This window comes from Chroicocephalus ridibundus, chromosome 1, assembly GCF_963924245.1.
Source record: "Chroicocephalus ridibundus chromosome 1, bChrRid1.1, whole genome shotgun sequence".
Classification (NCBI taxonomy): domain Eukaryota; kingdom Metazoa; phylum Chordata; class Aves; order Charadriiformes; family Laridae; genus Chroicocephalus; species Chroicocephalus ridibundus.
Window position 1 is genome coordinate 166,652,942 of NC_086284.1, and position 22,877 is coordinate 166,675,818.

Here is a 22,877-nt window from a genome sequence, read left to right on the forward strand (position 1 = left end):
TTCTGATCCGTTTCCCTATTTACAAATCCACCTTTTTAAAATTTGCACTTGAGAACATGCATTTATGCTAAAGCACACATGCGTAACAGTTCAGTGTCCTGTACTTTTAACAGCTTTGCCATCTCAAAAAGAAGATAATTGAAACTACAACCAGGATAATGAAGTTTCTTCGTAATACCAAGGAGCCAAAAGCCCACCACTGTGGATTCCTTAATTCTGCACCCTTTTCAGGGTTAAGCTCACAGTATTGCTAAACCTCCACGTGCATCAACTGGTGTCACCACGGAGACAAAAATAACACAGCAGCAAAACAGTAAAGGTTTGAACCAAACAAAACCAGCAACATTAGCAGCAAAAACTACATACTCAAATTTCTGATTTTTTTTTTTTCAAGTCTCCAGTTTTACTTAAGCAAACATTAGACAATAATTGCTAATTCCCCTTCACAACAGCAACCCCAAAATAATTACAGCAAGAACAGATGACTTCCGGGCTTCCCAGAAAACGCCTCTTATATTTAAATTTAATCCGTGGCACTATGCCAAAGTGGGGGATGGGCAACCTAAGTGGAAAAAATAACTTCAAAGGCCTCTAAAAGATTAATGCAGAAACCCAGTTGCTCCTCTTACCTGGCGAGGCGGTGGCACGTGCAAAATGTGCTTCCTCCTCTGAGTAAACCACTGACATTAGCTCATTTGCATAAGTATCACCAGCTACAAGTAGACTTCCAGGTCGGCCATCTTGACACTAAGATCTTGTTTTGTTTACATAGCAGCACGAGTACTACCCTTTTTAAGCCGGCCTGATCTATGCAGTGGTACCTCTCAGCTCCCAGCCTACATCTGTGCGTCAAAGCCTGCTGGAACTCCTAATGCTCCAGGCAAGCGGCTGAAGGTGTGGGGAGCGCAACCGACCCTGCCACAGCCTCCGAGGCAACCTTGCAACTGCAAGTGCCTCCAGCCGGGCTCTTTGTGCTGCCTTCTGTGCCGCCAACTATTAGCACTGCAGCAACTATGTGCAGTGAAGTACCTCCCACATACCACACGGTAGTACCAACAAGCAGAAATTTATTACAGCACAGCGCAAGACAGCACGCTAAAAAAAAAAAAAAAAAAAAAAAAAAGAAGAAAGCTGAAATTTCCTCAGTAGTTTCACTTACTAGCAATCTAACTACACCTAGGTTCCTCTGAACATCTTTTCGCATTCATCAGTCCGGCTCTTTCGGTCCGGAAACCCGAGTGCTCCTGCAATCCGCGCAGGGGAGAAGTCCATGACACGTGTTAGCTGCGGCCGGCGCGCGGCCAGGCTGCAGTTACCGCTCGCCGGCGCCAGTGAAAATTTACATAGAGGGGCCTCCTTCAGGGGCGAGCCGGAGCGGGGCATCGCTGAGCAACGCCCCCCCCGCCCCCAGGGACCACGGCGGGTTCTAGAACGGCTCGTCTCGTTATTTGCTTGCTAATGATCCAGAGCCGCGTCAGAAGCCAAGCGCTGCTCTGGCTGTTTACACCAGCGGAAGCCGACGGCAGCCTCCGCACAAGGCATTTCACCTCGAAGGCTGTTCCTTGTAGGACGCCACGGGCTGCGCTGCTCACAGCGGTTCTGGCGAGCGCGCCGTAGTAAATAACATCCAACACATGGATACGCTCAGCGACCAGCTTTTCTTAAACTGGGATTTCCAATATTTTGCAGCCTAGCAATGACAAATAAGCATCAGCTCTAAGTAGGGCAGTTCCATTTTTAAGCTAATGCTGACAGGTAACGTGGCTGGCCATTTAATTTGCTGATTCCACTTCACGCTTAATTTTTCATCATTAGATGAAAAAAAAAAGACTCGGCATGCAGAGCTAGGGACACTTACCTTTTCAAGTACCTAAAAGGTACAGTGACAGGTAGAGGCAGAAGCTGAGCTTTCAGCCTCCCTCTGAGCTCAAATAGTTAATTTCTTAATCCTTACCTTTTTCCTTCCAGTCAAAGCCCAATTAAATTAATAAATGAATTATATTTTACAAATGCGTATTCTAAAAGTCACTGTACTTTTTTTTTGGGGGGGGGGGGGGAGGAAAGACAGGCTTTGCTTACTGTTAAGTGTGCACCTAATCATTCGCCAATACCTTTTCCCTCTCATTTGCTGCCTTACAAGAAACTCTTACAGCATCAACCAACTCAATGCAAATAAAACATACCATTTATTATACTGACTATAAAAACGAATTTCTGAAATCCTAGATAAAATAAAGTTAAACCCACAGTAATGTCTGGCTAGCCACACATCCAGCAACACTGCTGTAGTTGCAGCCTGGCACCGTTTCGTGGAAAAGGAAAATGGAGGCAGCAATGATGCTTCTCGGTTCCAGCAGGGCAAAGGCAGAGCGCCTCCGGATCAGAAGAGCCTGCTTTGCACCACGGGCCTCTTCTAGTTCTCTGCATTGTTCCTCTTTAGAATGCCATCAGTGTCAAGGCTATATATAGTCAAATTACTTTACGTTTCCCCTTTTCCACTGTGAGCGTAATTTGCTGTATGGCTGGTTCTAGGTTATTTGAGCGTAACACAATTTGCTCATCTGTAATGCCAAAAAGATACCAATTTTGTGTCTGAAAAGTATTTAGTAATGCAAATTACTCTTCACTGGTTGTTACAATTCATGCTCAGCTGTTGCATCCAAAAGCCTAAAGTGATGTGTAAGGGAAAAATAATAATTTTTCCAGAATGCCTGTCACATTAAAATGACAGCCATTAACTGTATAAGTGATCTAGTTTGCACTTCTTTTATGGCACGTGTGTCCTTTATCTTTCAGACAGATTTGTGTACGTTAGCACGTTTAAGTGCTGTGCAGAATACATCTTTCAGTGATGCTGTTGTCATTTGCAGAACGAATCATCAGGCGAACAGCCTCTGAGCTTAAAAATAAAGGGCACCAATGCTGCTTTAAAAAAAGCAAACCAAAACCACCCCTGTGTTTCCCACATACAGCTGCCCCCCCCCCGCCCAGCTCCACAGCCTTGCACACAAAATACCAGAATAACAGCGCGATTCCCAACGCGGTAAAACAGATACTGCAAAATAAAGAGCCTTTATTCGGAGCATTTTCTCTTCTCGGCTCCAGTCCGCTCACGGAAATCCAAGCCAGAGCTTGCCGGCAGCCCGCAGGGCGAGCTCGCCTCCCTCTGCCGTCTGGGGGAGGCACCACCCCCCTTCCAGAACGTTCCGGCGGAGCCACCCACACCCCCTCGGCTGCCCCCGCCTCCCTCCCTCCCTCCCTCTCGCACCAATAGCTACGATAAAGCTCGTTTTCAAACGCAAAAAAAAAATGTATTTACGGAGAGCAGGAGCAATTGGTTTAGTAGATAGAAAGGCACCAGCGGGGTGACGGAGGGCACGGGGGCTCGCTAAGGCCCAGACCAACGGCAGCAACGGCCGCCCGTCACACGGGGAGGCGACCGGCCGCCCGGAGAAGGAGCGCAGGGAGCGCTTTAGCCGCTTCCAAAGCGGGATATTTGGGTGGGGGCTTTTTGTTTCTGTTCTTTACGGGGGAATTTATTTGTTTTTTGGGGTTGTTTTTTCGGGGGGTGTGTGGGCTGAGGGTTAAAGGGTTTAACCTGGGAGAATAAACCGCAGCATGCTCCATTATGTTGTCCCTGCCCCGGGCAGGGGTGTTAGAACTAGATGATCTTTAAGGTCCCTTCTAACCCAGACCATTCTACGATTCTGTTCTCCAGGGGTTGCCACTGCAGAAGAAGTCAAGATGGCTGCCTGCCTCTCCCCGCGTCTCGCACGCCATCAGTGGAAACACGTGAGAGCCTTTATGACTTTGCCTTCTCAAAACCAGTTGACAGGACTCTGCCTCCAGCACACACACAACTCTAGACTCGTCAGAAGCAACCTCAAAGTGGAGGTGTTACACCCAAAGGTAATAAAAGCCGTTTGCATTCGAAATAATTGGTATTAGCTGTATGGTTTCAATTGGTACGTATCAAAGACAACATCGTCAAACTTTTAAGTGCCACTGATTCACCTCAGAATAGAGAAGTACAAAACAGTCTGCCACAGAATGGTTTGCCCAATTCAGACACAATTTTAGGTATGAAAACATACCAACAAAGTTTGTCTAAAAATAAAATTAAAAAAGCCAGGATGAAATCTGCCCCTAGGAGCTTGGTCTAAAAAACAAAACAATAAATTCCACAACAGAGTAAAAGAAAATAAAAGGCCCTGAGCCTTCTGTAGGCAACACACACACAGTCCAAATCACCCCCTTCCCCTCCGACTTAATCTCTTCTCCAAAGCATGAAACAGAAGAAATTATTCACCTAAGGCAGCCATAAATTTGGTAGTTCCTAAGTTCTCCTTACATTGGTCTTTGAAGGCACAGAAAGTGATGTTCATTTCTGAAGTAGAGAACTGCCTATCAACCCATTATCTTAACCAGTGTGTTTATTTCAAGGTATTTTACAAGCAGAAGCCCATAACAACAAAGGGAGCAGGGAAGGCAGGAAAGGGAAGGGGGGAGAGGCGGGAGGAAGGCTGACACTAGTTCTGTCCACTTTTCTACTGTAGAAAAAGGGTGACAAAGCGTCTAAAATATCTAAGTTCCAGACAGTAACAGTCTACGTTCCACTCCCTTTCAGTTAGAAAGGCAAAACACTCAGTTTGACTCCTTATCAACTTCAGAAGAAACACCTTTTGTTCAGTTAAGTTTACATGAAGAATTTTGTCATTTACTAAACAAACGCTGAAAAGATCGCAGATCTTAACCTGCAAATCAAGATGATGCAGAAAAAAAACCCCAAACATTTGCCTTACTTGCAATTCCTTTGAAGATACTACATTATTGAGAAAAACACAGTAAATTTACAGCTAAAAATAAAGGTCCAATTTAACTGTTTAATAATAGTCACAACATGATTAAATATTTAAGATTTGAAACAGTTCTAAATGCTTGGTAACCATTTTTTTCTAGTACCTAAGGAACCAAACAACTCATCTGTTTGAAAGTGATTTGCATGCATTAAACAGCATTGCCTTAATTCAGCACTCCGTTCCAGTTTGTTTCGAATCCTGCCTGAAATTGTTTGCTCCCAAAATATCTACCAAAATAGAAGATGCAGCTGAGCAAACTGAGACAATTCTGAGTTTTAAGAGGCACATAAAAACTAATCAAGCCATGTTAGAATGGTTCCAAGCAAGTACGATTTAATAACGAAAACCTATTCAAATAGTTGGAGCACAAATGAAAATAAAGTAGAATCAAATACACCATTTGCAAAAAAATTAATTGAAAAAAAAAAGTGTGTCTATACACTTCGTCAGAGTAAGCGATTATTGGGTATTTTTCTTTGAAAGTCGCGTATTTGAGACTGCTACCCTATAAGCAGTTTATTTATTTCTGGAAAGCCTATCCTTCAGGTTTCCCTATCAGCAGGACAAAACTAATTGTTCTAGAATGCAGCAGGTCTCAGAAGTGGAGAAAATGCTGACAAAAGAACACCGAGCAGAGTCTGACAATGCATCTCGCATTAAAAATGTATAGCAATCAATTCAGTTGAAGTTTGTTAATTCATTATGCACAACTATTTCTAATTCAAATCATGAATATCTAATTTATATATTTAATAAAAGCATAATTTATTTTTTTAAGAGTCCGCTGAAGTGCCTTGTTCTCATGCAGATGTTTTTTATTTTCTTTTTGACTACTAAAGAACAAAGTATTAACACTATGGGAGGGAAGAGAGAAGAGATCATGCTGTCAGCTACCGGTTCTACTGTGCAGCAAGCAGTACAGTGTACTTGGATTTCTGGAAACAGAGAGATGGTTCCTATGCAACACAGGTTTCAAAACCTACCAAACTTTATGCATTCCAACACCCGCTTCAGGAAAGAAAAAAGAAAACCAACTGAAAAAAACCCCAACCAACCAACCAACAACACCCAAACCACACCACCCACACAGCTCACTACAACAAAACGCTACAGCTCCCTGCTGGGCCAGTTATTTTGTACAGCACTTCCAAGAATGATACTGTTTTCAAAACAACCTGTTTAGAGATCAAAGTAAACCAAAACCAAAGGGAAGGGCAGACATGGAGACAAGAGCTTTCCTCTGAACTCTGGCGATCTCCTCTTGCCTTTTCTGTAAAATGGAAGTAAGCTTACTCAGCTCACAGAAAAAAACATAGTCAAAAAAAAAAAAGGCACAAAAAGGATTGTATGAAAGACATGGGGTGAACATACAATATTTTACCTAAGTGTTACGTATGTGAAGAATCACTCCTTACAGTGAATGTCAAAAAATACGCTATTTTTCCTTTTCATGTTCCCATTGAAGAGGGGGTTAGCAAAAAAACCCCCAAACCAACAGAACCAATAGCACTTGACGATTTTTATATACCTACTATTTTATACATTTTCATATGCTTTTTTTAAAAAAAGAGCCAAAAAAAACCCAAACAAAAAAAAAAACCAACCAACAACAACAAAACCACCACAAGATGCGCATGGTAAAGTATGTTTTAGGCATAAAATTTCATCCCCTTCAGTGATTACAGAGTAGGAGTTCGGTGATCTCATTATAAAGAACAAATTGTTTCTGCTTGCTTTGAACAACATGAGTTACTAACGTCTGGAATTGATCAACAATAACCGACTAAAAACCACACACACACACAAACCTCAGTAATCATTTATAAGGCTGGGGTCAGGATGACTTGACTCAGAGTATCTTGCAGAAAACCAGAAATATTATCGTTTGGGGGATGGGAAGAAGGAATTCTCACTACATTATTAATCTACATTCACGAGATGAGGTGAACGTATGGCAAAACTTCACATTTTATCAAGATAAATGTATTTAAGTAGGATTTGTTGTCCAAGTTTTCAGACATTTTAAAGTGCCCAAATGTTTTTGCGATCTTAACTATCTTACCCAATCAAGAAAAGCCACTATGAACTAAATTCTGCCTTAGATCAAATCCACTAAACAAAATTCTACCTACCTGCATTTCATTATCACTTGTGACTACACATTCGCATTATTCCTGTCATTGATCTTTTATCTTATATCAGGAAAATCCTGTGACCAATTACTTACAAATTTACAGTTAGCTGAAATCAGCTATCAACCTCAGCTTAAAATGCTGTATTTTACTAATTTTTTTTTTAATTTCCTCTTCATATCAAATGCACACAGTAAACACAGAAAAAACACATCTCTTGAGAACCTGATGTGCACTATCTGCCCACAATACTTTGTTTCTTTATGAACAGTGTATTGTCATTAACTATATAAGATCATTTATGGGAACAGGTATTTGAGAACTTAATCACCAAGTGCTTTGTTACAGAGTATGCTAAAAGCACCAAATTAATGGGCAAAAAAATATTAAGGAATGATTAAACTTTTAGGCATTTAATACTGACTTTTGCATCCTAAGCACTAAGTTCAACTTCAGACAGGAAAATACTATAACCTACATCCTGATGAGTTATCCAGCTCTTCTGCTGCTCCTGATACATTTCTGGAGAACTTCAAAGAACTCTCTGATTACTCTCAAATTACCTCATATCCATGATCTTATACAGACCTTAACTAGGTATTCAAGATAGACAGAAAACCTGCAAGTGAGTGAGTCGCAAGGAAAAATGTCATCTTTCTCCTCCTCCTTTTCTGTTTTCCTCCTCCCCAATGGAAAAAAGCTGAGCACTGCTTTTCTCCTACCTTCAGGTCCCTGGACACTGACACCTATCAAGTACCTTTTAATGAGTGTTGAGCATGACAGATAAGGAAGCCACCAATGAGTAACACACACAGGAAAAGACTAGGCCATGCGAAACCACCAACACTTTGAAACTCAGATTTCAATTAAGTTACATAAAAGAAATAAAAGAATATTTTACCTCGAAACTTTCATTTTATCATTTGTAGTAGTTCTGCAGAATTTATAGTAGTGTTATTCTTGAGTAGCAAATAACTGCTACCTGCAAAATAGCGAACATTTACATAATCATTGCTATTCCAAAGTATTTACATGAGTTTTGTAGTTCTTATCTACCATTGGAAAGAGTTACACATTGAAAAATGTGATAATCAAATGTAAATCTAACCACTTGGTTACAAAAATTTAATGAAATTTATTAAGAGTTTATTTTATATTTTAGTTAAATCATGAGGCAAGCTTTTGAGAAAAGACAGCATAAAGTGAGAGCTCTTCTGGCCTGATAAGGAAGTAAGCCAAAATGAAGGAATTCCATTAGCAAGACATACGGGTATGACCTTTGACCTCTCCTGTCACACCCAGTCTACCCTGTGACCGGGAATAGAAAGAGGTCTATGAATTAATTCAGTAAGAGAGGGGAGGGTAAACCAAAAAACACCCACCAAAAAAACCCTCCTGTTGACAAAAAAGGACAATATTTTAATGTATTTTATACAGTTTAGAATTAGTTAATTTTGTGACAAGAAAGCACAATGTTTTAAGGTATTTTATACAGCTCAGAATTAGTTAATTTTGCCTAAACAAAATTTGAAATTGTTTCTCAGCAAAGCAGAGCTGGTGCTTACCTCTAAGGTCTGGAGCATGTGATGGCAACAGCTCTGCTCATTTGCATACAGCCCAGCTGAGCTGCTGCAATGAAGAGCACTTCGTCAGCCATTTTGGAACTCCACTGTCTCAGCTGCGCTGAAAACGTGATTTAAGATGGCTGCAGCGTGCACTCAAGACCAGCCACTCAGTGACAACTCAGCAGTGGATAAACACATTTACACAGCAGAGCACCTCCCTCTTTGCCACCCTGCAACAAACTGCGCAGGCAGAGGGGGGCCGGAGGAATGGCTTCTTGGACAGGCAGGAAATGGTTAATGCACAGCTGCAACACTGCAGCTACTGCGAGCACCACTGGTGAAGAGAGAACTAAAATAAACCAAAAACCAGCGAGAGGCAGCCCTGCTAGGTCTGTGCTCCAGGATTTGTGTCACATACTTCAAATCCCTGCCGACTCCAGGCAGTTCAGAATCCATGTCGCATATTAACAGCCACTGATACAGAGCCAGATCACGCATAGGACTGACAAACATTAGGGAATATTTCCAAGAGCAGCCTCATTTCAGTCTTAAAAAAAAAAAAAAGGAAAAAAGCTTAAGAAACCAATCTATACCTTGTCACAGCACCACCTATTTTGAAATATTGTGTAATATTAGTTGCACAATAAAACAGTTTTACTTGGGAGGAAAAAAGGAAGTTCACTTTGTAAGTAAGGAAGCTAGCAAAAAACCAAGAACACTCCAGAACTTCAGTGCTCGCAGAAGTCAAGCATCTAATTGTTTATAAATGATGCAGTATGTTGTGTAAGTTTTTCAAAAAAAAGACCTATGTAGAATCCCTTCAGCAATTTTGATGGGATGTTCTTGTAACGATACCGAGTAGTTTGTTCCTAAAGAACTGGTTTGGGAACCTACAGGGGAGACAGAGGGGCTGTCAATCAAGTACACAATTTTAACACAAGCAAAACTAAATCTAATACAGGTTGCTTTCTAATATCTGTTCATTAATGCCAATCACACCCTCTTGTTCAGGCAATGGTGGATCAGTTCCGGAGGGAGGTCTTCTGTATCTCCCTCACTTCATCATGTACACCTCTTCCACAAAATCCAAACGTGATTCTTTTAAAACAAACTAACCACAAGAGCACATGAGGCAATCCTGAAGGAAATTATTCCTAACCTTCTACCAAAAAAACAGTCTTTGTGATCCAAAATTAGCCCATGACAGTAAGCCCCCCCCCCCCCCCAAAAGTGGGAGAACATGCCCTCCATCTACTTCTTTTATGAAAATGCCTAAACTTACATAACCGTGCATGTCTGTTGCCAGCTGTAGCTGGATATTTCAGGACTGATTAATCATGCCAGCAGTAGTTGTCTGATGCACTCATCAGCACCCCAGTTAGTATTTCAAACTTTAAAAACGTTGAAATAGCCCATGTATCTAATACAGGGACAAAGGGAAAAGTATGATTTGCAACACAGGAAAAAACACATGCTACATACATGTGAACAGCCACATTGATTATATTGTTTTTGATAATACTGTACAGATTCAGAGGACTAAATTAAAATATGCTTGAAGTTCAAATGCCCAAAAGACAAGTCTCTCAAAAACAAATTTGTGAAGACTGAAGAACTTCATTACAATTAAAGTTACCTGCTACTCTGAAGATTTTCTTCACCAAGACCTATTACTAAATCAAAAAATTAAGTTTACAACAAATTCAAAAAATACATAACCAACCCCCATGTTGCTTACTCTGAACTTCATACATAGAACACCTTCAGTTTAGAGGGATTTACAATAACCTGTAACACTTCAGAATTCAAATTTAGTATTTCATTTATATGACAAATACACGTACACTTTGATTTCCACAGTAGCAATGCTTTAAATAGAATAGAATTCTATGTTTAGGGCACCTACAAAATTCCTACATCAGAAAGTGAATTCTGACCTCCAGTCCTAGAACTTCAACAAAAACTTAGGGAGGTTCTAATCCGGAATCCGAGAGCTGCGCTTGTACAGCACTGCGTGCTCTAACATTCAGTCTTGGAGCTCGATATGTGGAAACTCAATGACTTAAATAGGTTTGAATAAGCTTAGCTACTTGGCAAAAAAACACTTCAGAGAACACTTTCACTGAGCCAGAGAAAACAGAACCCGTGTCACACTCCAGTTGCTGCAGTCAATCATCTTACCTTGTCAGAAAGCTTCATGAACAGAGGTACCAATATGTTAATACAGACACCTAGTTGCAAAAAGTCTAGCTGAATGGTCAGAAACTACATGCATTTACTCAAGAGTTCACTTCAGTATACTTTGGTTAACCTACACAGGTGTGTTAATATGTTAAAAAATAATAACCAAACTAGTTTTAAAATAAAACCTGACGTTTAATTAAACACAAAGTTAGAAGTAAAATAACTCATCTGAGAATGCTTTGGTCCAGGGAATATTAAAGTGAACCTACACTAGTGTGGAATTCCTACATTATCGTGAGACCGATTTCTTATTGTTACTTAGGGTGGCATCTATGCATGTTCTCTAAAAATCAAAAATAAGTAAGAAAATTGGGCACAGATTCAGAATGGGATTTAAATTTAACCCGTTATATTTAGATTTCCCTTAAATACATAATAAAAACTCCAAACAACCTTAACTCTGCCCTCTTTTGATGACGTGCTAACAGACTGCAGTATCGTCTCAGCGAGTTCAATTATTCAGTCGTAAGTCAAAATTTAAAACAGAACTTCTATTTTCCAACCTTCTCATGAACATCAAACAAGAAGCTCAAGAGAATGGTACCCTCTCATTTCTCTAATTGTCGCCCTGTATAAAGTACCACCCCACACAAACCTCTTTTAAATATCATTATATAGAGTCAGACTTTATACTAGGGCTCCTACCTTGAAGAACCAAGGAGAGGCAGAAAATTCTGGACTTTTAGATAGCATTTTATGTCATTTTACATTACGAGGGCAGTAAAAAAGCAGCCAAAGCATAAATCATTTACTTTGCTCAAATTATATGCTTACAAATCAGCCTGCTACACATCATCCACATTTCCTTGTGTACAAACCACATCTCATCCACTTTTCCCATTTACCCTCTTTTTTTGTTGTTCTTTTTTGTATGTTAGTTAACATTAAATGGCCAAAACAGTTCTTACACTGATAAAATCAATGAGAGACTACTACTGTTTGTATGCACGCGAACTGAAGTCTCAATAGACCATCTACTGAAACCCTCCTTTATTTCTGTATTTACACAGGCTAGTAGGCTGACTTCAAGAAACATCTCCGCTCTCGCTTAGGACTGCAAGAACTTTGCAGATAAAAAACTACTTAAGCTACTGGGGAAAAGAAAAGAGTCCATGATGATCGTGAGACAGAGAACACTAGAGTCCAGAGTGTCACAGTCTGCACAGCAGCTAATGTCTTGCCATAATTCCAAGCCACTTGACGGTAAGACCAATGAAGGAAATTTTCAGTGTAGTGACAAGTCAGCAAGCATGTATGTTTATGCACTAGTCTGCTAATAAACACATTTTGAAAGACTTAAAGAAAATTAGAATGCATCATCTTTTTAAAATGCCCTTCTGGAAACTGCAGGAAGTTGGAGGCAAAGGCAGAAGAAACTTTCTTTCACATGAGGTGGTTGTTTTGGGTTGTTTTGGGTTTTTTTTTTGTTTTTGTTGTTTTTTTTGGTTTTTTTTACTATAACATTTCTTTACACTATTGTGAAATGGAGGATAATGCTTAGGACAGCACAAAACGACCCAGCAGATACACAGGTGATTTTAACAGCTAGCTGACAAATCCACAGTCATATCATTCATAAACCCTATGCTTTTAGTACGTGAATTTACTTAAGAGCATTTTCAGAAATTGGATTCAGAAGAGAAAAACATTTTTCCTGGATTAAAAATATGCAAGTTACACACAGCTAACAAACTCTATTAGTTTACCTACATACCTTAGAAAATAAATTTAAAAAAAAATACTTTGCAAACAGCCATCTAGTTCACTAAGATCTTACATGATTTGATGTTTGTTCCTGGAAGACATAAGAGTAACTCACGAGTACAGTTTTTAGTAATTTATAACATGCACCATTCAAAACGTCTTAAACATCTTCAAGGGCATCACTTTTGTGTTTGGTTTTAGTTTTGTTTTTTATTTAAAGTTATTCATAAATCCCAAAGGAACATAAAGGGCATTTATACAGTATACATACATAACATACATAGTGTTATGAATTCCTCCACAGTGATATGATGGAAGCTGACATACAGCTAAGCATCAGGCATTTATTAATACCATATAGTTACTATTATGCCTTCAGCTACACCACCAAGGAATTATTACTAAAAAAAAAAGGGGGGGGAGCAGGAGGAATGGGGAGGGGGGAACAGACTTGTTGTTAAATACGCTGGCGATTTTACAAAGTATACGCCAGTGGTACTGAACAAGATAATGAATGAGCAATGAAACTAATGAAACCACACTTCCTGCAGATTTATAAACACTGTCTTTCTACTCTTTATCGGAGTAACCTGAGGTTATCATTGGTGCCTTACCACACTGGGCAAGCAAGCGCACGTACACTTCTAGTCCTAAGCTGCCTGTTGATGCGACAGCCTCCATACTGCTTTGACAGACAATACCTATGTCCTGACTGACGGCAAGCTATCCCCCCGAAACCCATGTGTAACTGCCAAGTTCCCTCACTGGGGACAATGGTAGCCGCTCCTCATCCCAGCTGCTTGTTTTCACAAAATTTGCAGGAATTAATTATCTTTAATACTTGCTACTTTGTCAAATTTACTGACAAACGAGTCTTTCAAGAATTACTAAGGACAGAACAACTGACAAACAATGATCATATAAAATTGGACTACTATACTAGAATCGAGTAGATTTCTGTTAAAACTTGCAGGGCTGTGGCACAGTTAAACATTTTTGTTACCTACCTGTTTTGCAATTTTCTGCTTCAGCAAAAAAAGATAATTTATATTTGTTAAACACATTTGTCTTATTAGTGGAATTCCTAAGTGTCATTTAATAACCTTATTCATGCATTTTTTAAGTTTCATGCGGGCATTTCTTCTTCACTAATAGCATTACGTTTTTTGTTTAATATTGTCTAACATGATCTCAAATAAAAACATAGAACACAAAGCCACATAAATTCAAGTATAGCTGAATTTCCGCTCTCAACTTTGCAATGTTTTTTTGCGTCTATATATGCACACAAATAGTCAAGACAGAACAGAGAGAAGAACTAGAATATTAACTGAAACCACAATATGCAAGTAAAGTTGCCTGTGAACTCAAGGATTTTCTGATCCCCATTGCTACAGAGATAGGAAGAAAAAAAAGTAACAAAAACTCACAGAAACAAAAAACCTAAGATACCTAAATCCACTACAAACAATACACAAAATCTCTTCAGGCAAATGAAAATTAAGATCTCAAAACATCCTGCAAAATTTTGCTTTCAAAAAGATAACCAGAATTCAAGAGTCTGACAAAATCTATGCGCCAGATCCTCCTGACTGAAAAAAAGCTAGAAGACTGTACAACTACCTTCTTTGGAATCAGCCACCAGGCTTTATTATCCAAAACAAGACTGACCTACAGGAATTTTAAATATGAAGTATTACCCAATTCACATCTAAACTTTATTCAGAGATTAAGACATTCTGTAACTCTCCAGTTTATCAGGAACAGCTGGTTACAGAGATTACTTTAGCGATCAACCTAACTTTCTCTCTACTTCTTAATGAGCTGTCAAAAAAAAAAATCAAGTTTAATTTGCTTGCTTTGTTGTTTTGGTTGGTTTTGTTTGGTTGAATTGTTTTTCTAAAGAAAGAAAGAAAAAAAAATCCACACAACCACCTTATCTTTCTCTCCATGCTGTATTTGGATAAATCACTGCTGCTTGATGAGCATTGTTTCTTAGAGCATGATGGAAACAGGAGAGTGTTTTTTCATGCAGTGCAGCATATAGTGCAATAAGTATAACTGAAGTAGCAGAGTTACGAATATACATCATGAAAGCATCATTTGTGTTGACCAGTTTATGACTTCCCAATTGCATTGTGCGCGTACATAAATCTCTCAAAGTAATGTCACATACTAAACAGAAGTAATGAGTCCAGCCACAGATTTAACTGAAAAACATTGACGATCTTAGATTTCACTGCATTTAAGATAAATATTATATAAAAATATATTTGGGACAAAAAAGAAAACAAACAAACAAAAACCCCACATTCACGTATGATCAGTTCTGTAACTGCAATTTATTTTACTCATCTAATATCCCTTACGAAAACTGTGATATACATCAGTGTCACTGCAGTAATTTCCAAAATAAACTCATAACATAAACCTATAACTAGCAGACAATATTGAAAAACACTAGGTGGGGAGCAAATAGAAAAAAATGCATTAAACTTGCAAACTATTTAAGTAAGAGCAACATACTAGTAAAGTATGTTTTGGCCTTATTATCTAAATTCCATGAATAACCTTGAGATTTTTAGCCTAAATACACTTCCTGACAATAAGCCCAAATAAGCCTAATTAATAATTATACTATTAAAAAAAAACCTAGATGGGGAGAAATTAGACTGTTTTCCTGTTTTGGAAGGAAAATAGAATATCTGGTTTAGCCAGTTACTTTTGCACTGTGGAAGTGATTTTTTTTCTGCTACAGACGATACCTTCTCCCAAAAATCACAATCAAACACAATGAAAACAAGTATTTAGTTACTAATTAGCAATCAGTTATTAAAATAGGATTTTAAAAATTGTTCAACATGTAAACTATTTCTGTTTGCAACAAATTCTGTAAAATCAGCATTTTAAAAGAAACTGGTTTTATTCATAGGTTTTTCCGTCTCTTGGTTAGCGAGACCACCTCCCATGCTGGGGGGAAAGCATATGTCTGTATTAGACCACATTTCCTGTCTTTATGCCCCAAATTCTGGAAGCATTACTAAAGGAGCCTTTACAGGAAAACTAACTACTACAGCTAATGTTGAGCTTCTAAATATGTGAAATGGGCATAACAATACAAGCACAAGCAGGAGCTATCAGCAAACATGGCAGAGTACAGCACGCATGCATATCTATTCAGATTAGCATTTTACTGAAAACAGACTTCATAATGGATAGGAAATGAGAATTAAGAGGTCCCTCAATAAGAGCATCAAAATGACTGTTTCAATTGATGTATATAATTACTGTATCCTTCTATGAATCAGTTCTTTTAAGTGTGGTCAGTTTCAAGTCCACACAAAAATCAAGATAGTCTTGTTAAATTAATTCATACAGCAAAATACAACACTGTTCCACACTATCACAGGAGGCATCAGTTCAGCACCCCTACGGTTGGTAGCAAAGTTGGAGCTGATAACAAGCCTTTTACTCCAAGCAACGTAAAAAGTCTACTAAACTAAGACATAAAGATAAGAACACGAAGATCTCTTGAGATTCTTTGGAAAAGAACACACAATGGGCAGTTGTAAACAATGACAAAACAAGCTTTTCTGTATTTTAATTATTTGGCATTTATCAAAAAATGTATTGCTATCCAAAATTATTAATACAATTTCTTTCTGAATTTTACATACTTAAGAACTTGGTTTAATACTTCTGGAGAATATAAAATAATTACATAATTGCCAAAACTGAGGAATAAGTAGTAGGTTTAGTTGTCACAATTCATGAATTGCACGAGTCCTTACGCAATCACTAGTGAATTCATTTTATGATTGGCCTGACAACTACCATTGGCCCCATTTCGCAGATCTGAAAACTGAGAAACTACCTACCCCAGATGACATATCGAATAGTAGGGTTTTTTGTGGTTTTTTTTTCCCCTCCAAAGAATTCTTAATATTCAAGTTATTACTCTCCTTTGTACCTTCCTGAAGGACTACACAAAACAGTACCCAATTAGAAAAACATACTTATTTCTTACATTAATACCCATTGTTTGTGTACAGAGTTCATATTTAACTTATTAATTTCAGATTTAAGCAGAAGCTAAGTACATTCTCTCTGTATTTTTTAAAATCTAAAAGTAAATATTAATAATTATTAACTAGAATAATGGCCCAAAATACAGTTTAACGTGCGAGAGAGAGCCAAATAGCATACTTGTAGACTATCCTGATCTTGCACATGTAAATTCCAATAAATAATTCATAAAAATATCATATTTGGCTGTATAATCAGGGATATTGACCAAACGTATTTAACATACTCTTACTTCTGCCAGTTTGACAGCATGTTAAATAAGCTTTCTAGATGTGCAAGTGTTGTTTTCCTGCGATTGCATGCAGGCTGCAATTTTAAGCTCATTGACTGTTGCCAAGAATGATTGAACTGTTCACCTCTTTATTTTAAAAGAGTACTTTTCCATCAGCAATTCCATCTGATTTTTCCATCCAAGTCTATCTGTGTTAAGGGTCACACCAACATTACATTATGTAGATTTATTTCAAAATTACTATTATGCAATAAAATATTCTAATGTAGGCATTTCCACTAGATATCTATCAAAGATTAGATCTAATAGGGATATATATACCTCTTAAAAGAAAAAACTGCTTGAGGACCTCTAACAGGCCCCAGTGTCATATCAGAATTAGAATCTGAAATGCTTAACTACACTTTCACTATTTTAAACACTTAAGCTCAAAGGAAATTATGTGTTCAAATGTATCTTCTTTACAGGAATATACTTCTTAAAACTTAATTTTTGCCTTTTTGTTTGACATGGGCATCCACTACAACCTGGAGTAGCCACTCCGGCCTCGTTTACTGACGACATCACGTAAATAATGCACAACTAGGCCTTTCCCCCCCCCAAAAAACACCCTCGCTTCTAGTAAATTAACATGCCCATATGCTTCAAAATCTTTAATCTGAACTTCATCAGTGTGCTATTGAGGGCGATAATAAGAAAAACGGTTTTCTCGTTGCTTCTACAGCCCATCCACTGTGACACACGACATCCACACCCGCCGCGTTTGCTGGTTGCATGCAGCACCGCCCAGGTCACGCCACCTCCAATTCGGACAAAGAGTAAGGAAAAGCCACTTTCGAGGCACCGAGCGGCCGGACGCGCCCCTGTCCCACCCAAACACCCTCCCGGTGCGGCACAGGAGGCGCCTCCACCTCACCTCACAATGCGTAAGACAGAACGCAATCTGACAACCGCCTGGCGTTGCCCAGCTCCCTGCGCCTTCAGGTCATCCCAGGGGTCCCCAGCTGGGCCCAGCCCCACGCCAAACCCACCTTGTACCCCGCCGCGGGAAGGTCCCTCCACCGGCGGGGTCGGAGGCCGGCGCCGACCCCTGGTCCCACCTGCTGCCACCTCCGGGCGCAAAACCCCAGCGCGCATGCGCGGCGCCGCCGCCGCCTGCACTGGAGCCGCGTCACGTGCTCCCATGCAGCGCGCGCCTCGCTGCGCCGCTCTGGCTGGCGGGGTGGGTGCGCGCGGCGGAGCGTGTGCAAAAGCTGCAGCCCCGGAGCATGCGCGCTGCCGCTGCCGCCGCGCGGGGCAGCGTTCCGCGGAGAGCGCTGCCGCTGCCCGGCCGTGCGCACCCCGGTGGGCCGGGAGGGAAGGAGGGAGATGCGGTACCTGCGCACCGGCGTTCTACGGCGGCTCCTGCCTCAGTGCTCGGCGGCCGCCGCTGCTCCCGCTGTCCCGCGGCTGCCGCCGCCGCAGATTCAAAATCGGAACCCGCTCCAGGCACCAACGCCGCCTCCCGCCGTCGCACGCGTCGGGCCGTTATGCAAATAAGCCCCGTGTCCCCTCCCCTCTCCCGGCTGGCCCCGCCCCCTCCGTGGGCACAGGGGCCGGCAATGGGGGCTGCTTCGGGGCCGGCCAATCCCAGGGCCGGCCATCTTGGCAGCATGCAAATGAGCCGCCGCGGTATTTAAATGCCAGCAGGTGGCCCCGCCCCTTGTCGGGCGGTGGCGGACGCTTATTGGTCATAACGCGCCGGGCCGGCGGGGCGCGCTGCCGCCGGCGCTGCCAGGGGGCGCTGTGGTGGGGCCGGGGGCAAGGCGGGGGCTGCCCTTCCTTCCCTGCCTGCCTCCCTCAGCTTCCCGCCACGGCCATCTGAGGAAGGGCTGCCCGGCCCCGCAGCCTCGCCGACGCCTTCGCCAGCCGCCCGAGGTCCGCTTTTGCTCCAAAACCAACCCGCGTTTATCCAGCTTCCTGCACGGCTCGCTGCGGCTGCCTTACCACCCCTCTCCTACGGGTTTGGGGCTGCATGTGGGGTAACTGACAAGTTTTTCGACGATAGGCCGTGCCTGGCCAAAACACAGAGGTTTGGGGTTTTTTTTAATAACCAGGTTTTGGTTTCAGGAGTGCCAAGGAAACCAAACAGTATGTTTGGTTGTGCTTTAAGCGTATTTAAGGTGCGCACGCGGCTTATCCCGGGTGAGCTGCAGGTCAAAACCACGTTTTGTGCGGTGGCTGTTTCCCACCCGCCCTCCAGTTCCGCCTCAGGGAGGGGGAGAAAACCGTGGAACTGGCTTTAATCTGAGCCAGAACTTGGTGCCCTTTGTACCGTGGCCAAAGGCTGGAATGACCATTGCCAACAGCTGGTTCTGTCCCACGTGGCACAGGTCAGGTCTAGCGGAGACCGGCGTCTGTGTCTGCAGGTACACAAGAGGTACAGGAAAGACACGTATAGAGTTTCTGGCCAAAATGCTGATATACCACCTAGTGCTGAGATTCAAGTACCAGACGCCTACTAACTCTGTACTGGAGACTCCCGTTCCCTCCTTGTTAAGGCCAATAAAGTTCACATTCTTCCTACTGAAGGCGTGAAAAACGTCATTCTGATTTATCTCCTTCAAGAGTACACTAAATATGAGTTAAGTTTTTTGTCAGCTGCATACAGGGCAGACGCTCTGTTCCTGTATGTCGTGAATCAGTACCTATGACACAGCTGTTGTAAGAGTCCTCTCAGATGGGCTTTGGCGGATTGAGGGGCAGTGTTTTACGATGCTGCCGTTCCCAGTGGTTTGCTTGACCTCCCTGATACGTGCTTCCGTTGCGCAGCCGAGATGGAAGAAGATGTTTATATGTGCCCATAAATTTGTGGAAACACATCTGCAACAGTGCCTTAAGCAGCTGTACTAGCCGGGGAACTCAAACTGCTGAAATGTGAGCATACACCTTGCTCTGCCATCTTTGCTACAAGCATGACAATTTCTAAGAGAAAGCGTGGCAGACACCTGCAACAGTAATTTCTTAAACTGCCATAGCTAGCTTTATCGAGCTGTAGAACAATACTGGAATGTTTTGTCTTGGAAAAAGGGAGACTTGAATTTTAGTTGAGTCTTCTGTGCTTTTACGTACAGAGGACAAGGCATTTCATAAGGAAAAGGCTACAGCTATCCAGAAGTGGGCAGCTCCTAGCCATGCCTATTGTTTAACTTGAAATTTCACTGCTGGTGAGTCCTTTTGCAGGGTTATGCATATACATCCTTTGAGACTCAATCAGGAGTAAATGCTTTGTGGATAAGAGATGCATGTTTTCAGAAGACTGGGTATTAGTACAGCCACCTCTTTGAATAACAATTGGTGTTATTCCAAACTTAATTTAGTATGGAAGCCATTACAGCAACATAGTATTTTGTCCACTGCCGTGCATTTTGTGCACCTAAAAGGAGAATGAAGAAGGTTTTGTCACTCTCAAAAATATACATTTGTCAAGTCTGCATTTAGGTTTGAATTTACTGCTATTAGCTTGATTTTTTTTCCTCACAAATAAAGAGAAAATACAGAAATGCACCAAGAAACAAATTATTACAAAAATCTTTCTGGAGCTCTGAGTAAAAGATAGTAATGAAAATTTGAGTGCTTCAATAAAATCCTATTTGTCAGGCCTAATACCTGTCTCCATTTGGTGATAGAACGCAGTTTAATCAGCAACTGAGGGGACCCATTGACTACTACTAGAAGACAGGGGATGCTGTTGATTGTGACTATCCCCAGATAATCTAGATTGCTGACAATCTCTGAAGTGTTTATAAGTCTACTTATAAACATGCTACTGTTCTTTCAAACGCTGAAGAATCCAGCTGTCCAGAGTTTATACGTTGTTCACGAGGACAAAAACTGAGAAATCTCTGGAAGTAGTTCAGAGACCCAGTTCTGTAATGAAACAGAAACATGAAAGTTGCCGTTGAAGTCTCACACTGGAATAGCATGGGAAAGTTTCTGCAAGGTCCAGTAGACCAATGGCTATTTCTTAAGAATTACTCATAAATATTTCAAATGCTGTTTAGGAAGGTGTTTTTTGTGGGGGGTTTTGTTGTGGTTTTTTTTTTTTAAAAAAAATATTAATAAATTAAGCACATATTTGAAAGGTGTCAGGAAACAAATGCATTCAAAGTTTTACATAGAATTGCTTATTCTATTTAACTTGGTATATGAATTCTTTTTGCAAAGACAGAATGTGATCCCATTCTTCACCAAAGCTTTACAACAATGACAGAAGTGGAATATAATAACTTTCTTTGCTACAAAACAAACTATTAAAAAGCAAACAAAGAAATAAAACCAGTTAATTTTGTTTTCAAAACTACTTGTTGATCACCAAAGACAATAAAGATTAACAGAAAATCAGCATCAAAATAATTTTTAAATGGAAATTTTATTTTCATTCTTGTTTTACGTAGCACAAATTATGTTAATATGTTCATCATGGTATCACAGCCATTTTCTATCATACAAATACCTATCAGATGATTTATTATTATTGTTGCTTAAAAATGGGTTTATAGAAAAACTAAAGAATACACCCCATAATATTTTTGTAATGCCAGCATTCTTTTTTCAACTTCTTTCTTGAGCACTATCCCCATTCAGCCTTAAAAGCAAAAAAAAAAACAACCTGCATTTTATTTACTTTATTCGTGTACTCCACAGTTGTGTTAGTTCACTCCAAAGTTCTATTAATGTAGCTGTTACAGCAAGTAAATGCCCTGCTATAGCATTTTAGATACCAGTATAAACAGTAGACTAAAATGCTAAAATTTGAAGAGCAATGACCATATTTGAATTATCAGGTTGGAAATTTGAGGAAGTGAAAGTCCGGATTTCTGTCAACTGCTTGTGCCAAAGTCAGTCTGGTCATAAATTTGAAAAAGCAATGGTATCAGTTTATATTGCTCAGACTCTTTGCAAGAAGAAAGTTAAAACAAAAAATTGTTAAGAAAATATGACTGCAGCAGCTTTTCTTTATTTGTAAAATTTATTTTTTTTTGCTGTGAAAGTGATGTCTAAAGCGAATGCTACACTGGAATTAAATTCACAAGATACCGAAGTTGTAACACCACAGAAAAGCAGATTTCCACGTAGTTCACTTTCTTGTCTGAGGCCTCTGCTAATGTGTTCAGGCATTGTAATGACAGACACAGAAAAAAACCAATAGATTCCAATGCACTTTACAGAAATTAAAAAAAAAATAAAAATATATATTTTATGTGCAACAAACAGAGAATTTCTTCCTGATGTTATGAAATTAAGGCTTGAGGTATACATATAACATTTCATTTTCTTATTTCCAGGTAACTGTCATAGGACAGCTCCCAGCCTACTAATGACATGTCACTAGTAACCTGATCACATGATCCTTCTTTCTGTGTGTCAAACTATTTTAGAAAAATGAGACTTAACACCTTGAATATTTCCCAAATATGAACTCTCTCCATATGATTTAGTAATTGCTAATGGAGACATTGCAGAGTTACAAATGAGAATCATAAAAGGAAAAAAGGAAAGTGAATGATAAAAGGAAAAAAAGAAAGTACACTAAAAAGGTATAGTTCTCAGTATGAAAATGAACTTTTTATATACAGAAAACTACTGACTTTTAAAGAAATCAAAATAGGATCATAAGAAATGGTTAGCAATAAGGTGAAAAAGTAATTTTATTTGTACATTTTATTTTTAAATCATTGCTGGAAAACATGTAAACCATCCCTGGAGGTGTTTAAAAAAAGGGTAGATGGGGCACTTAGGGACATGGTTTAGAAGTGGCTTTTGTCAGGGTGGGTTAAAGGTTGGACTTGATGATCTTAAAGGTCCCTTCCACCCTCAGCGATTCTATGATTCTATGTATTTACAAGAGGTCATCTTACTAAATGGATATCACTTTTGAGCCAATAAGATTTATGTTAATTTTTCTTTGTAATTGACTAGATTAATAAGTATTTCTTGCCTAGCTTACTATGCAAAATGCAAAAACATGCAAGCCTAATAGGATGGAATGATTATAACTTCTCTGATTATAAAC

The 22,877-nt window shown here is 40.1% G+C and overlaps 1 protein-coding gene and 1 long non-coding RNA gene across 11 annotated transcripts in view; one reads left to right on the top strand and one right to left on the bottom strand.

The window, feature by feature from the left end:
• ATF7IP (activating transcription factor 7 interacting protein) overlaps positions 1–20,897 on the bottom strand; it is a 109,738-nt gene extending 88,841 nt beyond the window's left edge. For 2 of the 9 annotated variants that reach the window (XM_063322600.1, XM_063322598.1), the window contains exon 1: positions 17,739–20,879. In XM_063322600.1, the coding sequence (XP_063178670.1) occupies positions 17,739–18,007 (269 nt within the window). In that variant the 5' untranslated portion in view covers positions 18,008–20,879. Of the gene's footprint in view, positions 1–629; positions 1,090–17,738 lie in introns of those variants that run through there. The other 7 variants (XM_063322599.1, XM_063322597.1, XM_063322592.1 and 4 more) reach the window with 7 other exon arrangements.
• LOC134509921 (uncharacterized) lies at positions 3,261–17,839 on the top strand. Of its 2 annotated transcripts, XR_010069449.1 has the most exons (5): positions 3,261–3,500; positions 3,719–3,909; positions 5,699–5,828; positions 11,811–12,003; positions 17,547–17,839. It is a non-coding gene; the product is annotated as an uncharacterized LOC134509921 (long non-coding RNA). The 2 variants fall into 2 exon arrangements; XR_010069448.1 differs by lacking the exon at positions 5,699–5,828 and having other exon boundaries at positions 17,547–17,782.
• Positions 20,898–22,877: the final 1,980 nt, after the last annotated feature.